Raw genomic sequence first — 9,379 nt, forward strand, 5'->3', positions numbered from 1 at the left:
GTAATAACACTAACCCCTGACCCCTAATCCCTAGTTACCTGCTGTGTCTGTCAGGAAATAACACTAACCCCTGACCCCTAATCCCTAGTTACCTGCTGAATCTGTCAGGAAATAACACTAACCCCTGACCCCTAATCCCTAGTTACCTGCTGAATCTGTCAGGTAATAACACTAACCCCTAATCCATAGTTACCTGCTGAATCTGTCAGGTAATAACACTAACCCCTGACCCCTAATCCCTAGTTACCTGTTGTGTCTGTCAGGTAATACCACTAACCCTTAACCCCTAGTTACCTGCTGTGTCTGTCAGGTAATACCACTAACCCCTGACCCCCAATCCCTAGTTACCTGCTGAATCTGTCAGGAAATAACACTAACCCCTGACCCCTAATCCCTAGTTACCTGCTGAATCAGTCAAGTAATAACACTAACCCCCGACCCCTAATCCCTAGTTACCTGCTGTGTCTGTCAAGTAATAACACTAACCCCTGACCCCTAATCCCTAGTTACCTGCTGTGTCTGTCAGGAAATAACACTAACCCCTGACCCCTAATCCCTAGTTACCTGCTGAATCTGTCAGGAAATAACACTAACCCCTGACCCCTAATCCCTAGTTACCTGCTGAATCTGTCAGGAAATAACACTAACCCCTGACCCCTAATCCCTAGTTACCTGCTGTGTCTGTCAGGAAATAACACTAAACCCTGACCCCTAATCCCTAGTTACCTGCTGAATCTGTCAGGTAATAACACTAACCCCTAATCCATAGTTACCTGCTGAATCTGTCAGGTAATAACACTAAACCCTAACCCCTAATCCATAGTTACCTGCTGAATCTGTCAGGTAATAACACTAACCCCTGACCCCTAATCCCTAGTTACCTGCTGTGTCTGTCAGGAAATAACACTAACCCCTGACCCCTAATCCCTAGTTACCTGCTGAATCTGTCAGGTAATAACACTAACCCCTAATCCATAGTTACCTGCTGAATCTGTCAGGTAATAACACTAACCCCTGACCCCTAATCCCTAGTTACCTGTTGTGTCTGTCAGGTAATACCACTAACCCTTAACCCCTAGTTACCTGCTGTGTCTGTCAGGTAATACCACTAACCCCTGACCCCTAATCCCTAGTTACCTGCTGAATCTGTCAGGAAATAACACTAACCCCTAATCCCTAGTTACCTGCTGAATCTGTCAGGAAATAACACTAACCCCTGACCCCTAATCCCTAGTTACCTGCTGAATCTGTCAAGTAATAACACTAACCCCCGACCCCTAATCCCTAGTTACCTGCTGTGTCTGTCAGGTAATACCACTAACCCCTGACCCCTAATCCCTAGTTACCTGCTGAATCTGTCAAGTAATAACACTAACCCCTGACCCCTAATCCCTAGTTACCTGCTGTGTCTGTCAGGAAATAACACTAACCCCTGACCCCTAATCCCTAGTTACCTTCTGAATCTGTCAGGAAATAACACTAACCCCTGACCACTAATCCCTAGTTACCTGCTGAATCTGTCAGGAAATAACACTAACCCCTGACCCCTAATCCCTAGTTACCTGCTGAATCAGTCAAGTAATAACACTAACCCCCGACCCCTAATCCCTAGTTACTTGTCTGTCAAGTAATAACACTAACCCCTGACCCCTAATCCCTAGTTACCTGCTGTGTCTGTCAGGAAATAACACTAACCCCTGACCCCTAATCCCTAGTTACCTGCTGAATCTGTCAGGAAATAACACTAACCCCTGACCCCTAATCCCTAGTTACCTGCTGAATCTGTCAGGAAATAACACTAACCCCTGACCCCTAATCCCTAGTTACCTGCTGTGTCTGTCAGGAAATAGCACTAAACCCTGACCCCTAATCCCTAGTTACCTGCTGAATCTGTCAGGTAATAACACTAACCCCTAATCCATAGTTACCTGCTGAATCTGTCAGGTAATAACACTAAACCCTAACCCCTAATCCATAGTTACCTGCTGAATCTGTCAGGTAATAACACTAACCCCTGACCCCTAATCCCTAGTTACCTGCTGTGTCTGTCAGGAAATAACACTAACCCCTGACCCCTAATCCCTAGTTACCTGCTGAATCTGTCAGGTAATAACACTAACCCCTAATCCATAGTTACCTGCTGAATCTGTCAGGTAATAACACTAACCCCTGACCCCTAATCCCTAGTTACCTGTTGTGTCTGTCAGGTAATACCACTAACCCTTAACCCCTAGTTACCTGCTGTGTCTGTCAGGTAATACCACTAACCCCTGACCCCTAATCCCTAGTTACCTGCTGAATCTGTCAGGAAATAACACTAACCCCTAATCCCTAGTTACCTGCTGAATCTGTCAGGAAATAACACTAACCCCTGACCCCTAATCCCTAGTTACCTGCTGAATCTGTCAAGTAATAACACTAACCCCCGACCCCTAATCCCTAGTTACCTGCTGTGTCTGTCAGGTAATACCACTAACCCCTGACCCCTAATCCCTAGTTACCTGCTGAATCTGTCAAGTAATAACACTAACCCCTGACCCCTAATCCCTAGTTACCTGCTGTGTCTGTCAGGAAATAACACTAACCCCTGACCCCTAATCCCTAGTTACCTTCTGAATCTGTCAGGAAATAACACTAACCCCTGACCACTAATCCCTAGTTACCTGCTGAATCTGTCAGGAAATAACACTAACCCCTGACCCCTAATCCCTAGTTACCTGCTGAATCTGTCAGGTAATAACACTAACCCGTAATCCCTAGTTACCTGCTGAATCTGTCAGGTAATAACACTAACCCCTAATCCATAGTTACCTGCTGAATCTGTCAGGTAATAACACTAAACCCTGACCCCTAATCCCTAGTTACCTGCTGAATCTGTCAGGTACCTATGATGAGCATGTTTTCTAGTTTCATCTTCTTAAAACACTCATTGGTTTCAAATCTATACTCTTAGGAAAAAAGGGTTCCAAAAGGGTTCTACTCCTGTCTCCATAGGATAATCCTTTTTGGTTCCATTCAGAGCCCTTTTTGGTTCCAGGTAGAATCCCTTTGGGTTCCATGTAGAACCCTCTGTAGAAAAGGTTCAACATGGAATTAAAAGGGGTTCTATCTGGAATCAAAAATGGTTCTTCAAAGGGTTCTCCTATGGGGAAAGCCAAAGAACCCTTTTAGGTTATTGATAGGAAAAAAGGTGCTAAGAGTCTATCCTTTACTTTTCTCTTCACTTGTATTAATATGTCTATGTTGTTGTACAGTGTAACTTAAATACATTTGGATTTGATTTGCTGCAGACCCAGAGCCGTCCCAGAGCCTAGCTGACATGGAGCTGCCTGTCTCTGGAGCTGCCCGACTGGAGCAGGAGGACGAGCCACCAGGCCCAGACAGCCCTCCAGCTGCCCCAGTAGGGGACACAGCCTCCCCCGAGACGCCCCTGGCCAAGACCCACCCAGCAGGCCTGAAGGCTGCAGACAGCAGGCTGTTCTCCAGAGGCCCTCCCCTCATAGATTCAGCATACTCCAGGACCAAGGGCCGCTGCTCCACCCTGCCTCCCAAACAGAGAGGGCCTGAGCCAGGGCACAGCCGGCCCCGACCCAGCCACTCAACCAGTCTCACGAAGTTCCACCTTCCACCTCTACCTCCTCTGGCCCCCTCACCTTCCCCTACAAACACCCCTCAGTCACCCCCTCCCAAGCCCCTGTCTCACAGTGAACTGTTCATGCTGAAGGGGCCTCCCAGAAGAGAACCAGGAGGCTCCAGTGCTAAGGGGCGCTGCTCCACTCTGCCTGCCCGCCAGCGAGGTCCGGAGGCTGGGGAGAGCTCGTCCAGACCGAGCCATTCTTCCAGCTTCACCCGGCAGGAAGACCGTATCCCCCCATCCCCCAGTGAACTAAAACAAGACACCCCGGTGTGAGGAGAGGTGAAATAGAGGGGGAGGATTAGAGAGGGACAGCTGAGTCTCATCATCAGAGAAATTGATCCGTCCATCTCTCCGTCTTCATCCACCCATCTCATATGACAGCTCAGATGCAACACTGACTTGGTTGTAGAAACCAAATGAACCTGTTCTTCTTCTAACGCATCAGTTAATAGCTCAGGTCGATTCACTGGGTTTATAAAGGAGAATGAAGCGGAATAAACCAGGATAAAAGAGAGTAGAGGAGAATAAAGCATAATAAAATGTATTAAAGGATAATAAAGAAAAATAAAAGAGACTAAAATAGAATGAAGGAGAATAAACAAGAATAATGGGGAATAAAGTATAATAAACCAAAATAAATTAGAATAAAGGAGAATAAACCAGGATAAATGAGAATTAAGGAGATTATAAACTGGGTGGTTCGAGCCCTGAATGCTGATTGGCTGACAGCCATGGTATATCAGACCGTATACTACGGGTATGACAAAACATATATTTTTACAGCTCTAATTACGTTGGTAACCAGTTTATAATAGCAATAAGGCAACTCAGGGGTTTGTGGTATGTGGCCAATATACCATGGCTAAGGGCTATATTCAGGCACTCCTCGTTGCGTCTTGCAAAAGAACAGCCCTTAGCTGTGGTATATTGGCCATATACCACACCTCCGTGTGTATTATTGCTTAAATATACCGGGACAACGGAGAATAAACCACAACAAAAAATAACAAAGGAGAACAAACCAGGATAAAGGAGACTAAAGGAGAACAAACCAGGATAAAGGAGAATAAACCAGAACAAAGAAGAATAGAGGAGTATAAACCAGGATAAAGGAGAATAAAGGAGAACAAACCAGGATAAAGGAGACTAAAGGAGAACAAACCAGGATAAAGGAGAATAAACCAGAACAAAGAAGAATAGAGGAGTATAAACCAGGATAAAGGAGAATAAACCAGAACAAAGAAGAATAGAGGAGTATAAACCAGGATAAAGGAGAATAAAGGAGAACAAACCAGGATAAAGGAGAATAAACCAGAACAAAGAAGAATAGAGGAGTATAAACCCGGATAAAGGGGGAATAAAGGAGAACAAACCAGGATAAAGGAGACTAAAGGAGAACAAACCAGGATAAAGGAGAATAAAGGAGAACAAAGGAGAACAAACCAGGATAAAGGAGACTAAAGGAGAACAAACCAGGATAAAGGAGAATAAACCAGAACAAAGAAGAATAGAGGAGTATAAACCAGGATAAAGGAGAATAAAGTACATTCAAGTATAATAAAGGAGATTAAAGGATAATAAAAGAGAAAAACCCAGGACAATGGACAAATGAGAATAAAGGATGCAAAAATCCAGGATAAATGAGAATAAACCAGAACAAATGACAATAAACAAGGATAAATGTGTAAGAGGTTCGTAACGGGCTGCAGGGAAGTCAGGCGCAGGAGAGCAGAACTGGGTAATAACCGGAGCAGTTTAATGAGGAAAAACCGACTAAATAACCTGTCGCAAACCAGTCTATAATGCACACACATTTTACAACAAACAATTCCACACACATACATAGGGGGAACAGAGGGTATTATACACGTCACGTAATGAGGGAATGTAAACCAGGTGTGTGGGAAAACAAGACAAAACAAATGGAAAATGAAAGGTGGATCGGCGATGGCTAGAAGACCAGTGACGTCGACCGCCGAACGCCACCCGAACAAGGAGAGGAACCGAATTCGGCGGAAGTCGTGACAAAATGAGAATAAAGGAGAATAAACCAGGATAAAGGAAAATAAATTAGGATAAATGAGAATAAAGGAGAATAAAGGAGAACAGGTTTTGGTGATTCTGAGACAACAGTTCGTTATCGATAAAATGTCACAATATAATTTGATTTTGCTGCTGGGGGGCAAGGTGATCCGCAGCTCTGCTAAAACCATTGACAACAATATGCTGTTTTCAAGGGATTGTTAAATAAATGTTAACTATTATTCCCCATTTAGCTCCATCAGAGTTTTACAGCAATCGGTAAACATCAATTGATCATGTTTTTTCAGCTATGTGAAGGTAGCCAGATTCATTTGGTATGTAGCTAGCTAGCTAAAGCAGACAACGTGTCATTTAGCCTGCTTCATCAGAGATTAGGGTTTTGGAAAGAGTTTTACATTGTCAGTCGGACTACTGTCATCACCACTATAGATGTCAAGCAAATTAAACAATATTTGGATTTAGCCAACTAGTTTATCCCCTGAAAGTTGGCTTGTTAACTAGCCATATTGCTGTGATCTGTTATTAGCTTGTTAACTAGCCATATTTCTGTGATCTGTTGTTAGCTAGCTAGCCAATTTGATGTGGTCCATCAATATCATGTCTGTCAGCAGCAATTGGGATTAAACACTCTTAAAAACAATGTTGAAAAGGGGATAATGTTAGCTAAGTTTGCTAAGTAGGCCTACGTTGGTTGGAGAAAAAAGTACACTAGGTCTACCGGTAGCTAGAAAAGTAAACATTATCAGCTAACAGTAATGTTACATTGGCATATGGGCCCTTCTGCTGCTTGACAGCCAGACCCCACAAAGGATGGGAAATGAACCTTAACCACTCATACTTGTCAGGTATAGTTACAGTGCCTTGCGAAAGTATTCGGCCCCCTTGAACTTTGCGACCTTTTGCCACATTTCAGGCTTCAAACATAAAGATATAAAACTGTATTTTTTTGTGAAGAATGAACAACAAGTGGGACACAATCATGAAGTGGAACGACATTTATTGGATATTTCAAACTTTTTTAACAAATCAAAAACTGAAAAATTGGGCGTGCAAAATTATTCAGCCCCTTTACTTTCAGTGCAGCAAACTCTCTCCGGAAGTTCAGTGAGGATCTCTGAATGATCCAATGTTGACCTAAATGACTAATGATGATAAATACAATCCACCTGTGTGTAATCAAGTCTCCGTATAAATGCACCTGCACTGTGATAGTCTCAGAGGTCCGTTAAAAGCGCAGAGAGCATCATGAAGAACAAGGAACACACCAGGCAGGTCCGAGATACTGTTGTGAAGAAGTTTAAAGCCGGATTTGGATACAAAAAGATTTCCCAAGCTTTAAACATCCCAAGGAGCACTGTGCAAGCGATAATATTGAAATGGAAGGAGTATCAGACCACTGCAAATCTACCAAGACCTGGCCGTCCCTCTAAACTTTCAGCTCATACAAGGAGAAGACTGATCAGAGATGCAGCCAAGAGGCCCATGATCACTCTGGATGAACTGCAGAGATCTACAGCTGAGGTGGGAGACTCTGTCCATAGGACAACAATCAGTCGTATATTGCAGAAATCTGGCCTTTATGGAAGAGTGGCAAGAAGAAAGCCATTTCTTAAAGACATCCATAAAAAGTGTTGTTTAAAGTTTGCCACAAGCCACCTGGGAGACACACCAAACATGTGGAAGAAGGTGCTCTGGTCAGATTAAACCAAAATTGAACTTTTTGGCAACAATGCAAAACGTTATGTTTGGCGTAAAAGCAACACAGCTGAACACACCCTCCCCACTGTCAAACATGGTGGTGGCAGCATCATGGTTTGGGCCTGCTTTTCTTCAGCAGGGACAGGGAAGATGGTTAAAATTGATGGGAAGATGGATGGAGCCAAATACAGGACCATTCTGGAAGAAAACCTGATGGAGTCTGCAAAAGACCTGAGACTGGGACAGAGATTTGTCTTCCAACAAGACAATGATCCAAAACATAAAGTAAAATCTACAATGGAATGGTTCAAAAATAAACATATCCAGGTGTTAGAATGGCCAAGTCAAAGTCCAGACCTGAATCCAATCGAGAATCTGTGGAAAGAACTGAAAACTGCTGTTCACAAATGCTCTCCATCCAACCTCACTGAGCTCGAGCTGTTTTGCAAGGAGGAATGGGAAAAAATTTCAGTCTCTCGATGTGCAAAACTGATAGAGACATACCCCAAGCGACTTACAGCTGTAGTCGTAGCAACTTAAGGGTAACTTAAGGTAACTTAAGGTAACTTAAGGGGGCTGAATAATTTTGCACGCCCAATTTTTCAGTTTTTGATTTGTTAAAAAAGTTTGAAATATCCAATAAATGTCGTTCCACTTCATGGTTGTGTCCCACTTGTTGTTGATTCTTCACAAAAAATACAGTTTTATATCTTTATGTTTGATGCCTGAAATGTGGCAAAAGGTCACAAAGTTCAAGGGGGCTGAATACTTTCGCAAGGCACTGTATATTATATCACTCAAATATCCAATTAATGGTGGTCAATATTGAGAGATATCGTGAGGCTACCCTGACGTAGCTGAAATTACATGATCAATTGATGTTTAATGATCATTAAAAACATGCAGATACTTGCTGTATAACTCTGATAGAGCTAAATGTGCTAAATTGTTTTGCATGGAATAGTCTGAAATGTGTAGATCTGACTATGCTCTTCAAGAGGTGATGATATTACAACCAAATAGTTAACATTCAAATAACAATCCCTTGCAAACGGCACGCAGTTGTCAATGGTTTTAGTGGACCTTGCTCCCTCAGCAGGCAAATCGAACGCTCTGCACCTTATTGAGACATTTTGTTGATAACGACCTTTAAGGCCTCAGACTGAGAATGTCCCAGTGTTCTAACTCTCTCAGCCAATAAGAAGACACTGCTGCCGCTCACACTGTATTGTTACTGCCAGACGAAACTGGACCAAACCGGGCTGAACTGGACCAGACCAAACAAGACCACACCAGACAGAGCCAGCTCCCCTCCCCCAGAAGACACAGGGCCAATCTAAAATGGCACCCTATTCCCTATCAGGCTCTGGCCAAAATAACTACACTATATAGGGGAATAGGGTGCCATCTACTCCCAGTAGACCCTCTATTTAGTATTTAGATCAACAGTAATAACAGAGCTATGCTTGTAGATTTATTATATTACAACTGTGACATTTTGATAATATGAAAATCATTACTTTTGTTCATAAGAAAAAAATCTATTAAAAAAAAAACATTTTTGTTATGAGTTTTCTCTTGTCAACAACCAAGGTCCAGTACTGGTATAGCTTTTGAATATATCTGACAACCAGTGTTGGGGAAACTACTCTACTAAATGTGGTTTACCAAACTACCAATTATGCCACACTAGAAGAAGTAGCTACACTAAAGCTACCCTTAAGAAAAATATTGTTTACTTAACTGAAGTTACTTTGAAAAAGCAGTTCACTATATACAAACTACTTTGTGAAAATGTATCATATGAAATATCGTAGACTACAAATTATAAGAATGGATCACTCTGGAGTCAGAATGTGTAATTCAGCCGATAAACAAAAATGATGTTTAAAGTGAAAATAAGGAACGTCTGATGCCAAAACAGAAAGGAAATTATCGCCTCCTTCACCCATATTTTCCTTTCTTTTTACAGAAAAAGTAGTGGGTAACCCTACACCACTA

General features: G+C 42.6%; 1 protein-coding gene across 1 annotated transcript in view; it reads left to right on the forward strand.

Moving 5' to 3' along the window:
• The window catches only part of LOC110522685 (anoctamin-1-like), a 269,945-nt gene extending 264,371 nt beyond the window's left edge, over positions 1–5,574 (forward strand). Inside the window, exon 27 of the mRNA XM_036968555.1 lies at positions 3,291–5,574. Within this exon, the coding sequence (XP_036824450.1) occupies positions 3,291–3,910 (620 nt within the window). The 3' untranslated portion in view covers positions 3,911–5,574. The remainder of the gene's footprint in view (positions 1–3,290) is intronic.
• Positions 5,575–9,379: the final 3,805 nt, after the last annotated feature.

This window comes from Oncorhynchus mykiss, chromosome 30 (genome assembly GCF_013265735.2).
Source record: "Oncorhynchus mykiss isolate Arlee chromosome 30, USDA_OmykA_1.1, whole genome shotgun sequence".
Classification (NCBI taxonomy): Eukaryota; Metazoa; Chordata; class Actinopteri; order Salmoniformes; family Salmonidae; genus Oncorhynchus; species Oncorhynchus mykiss.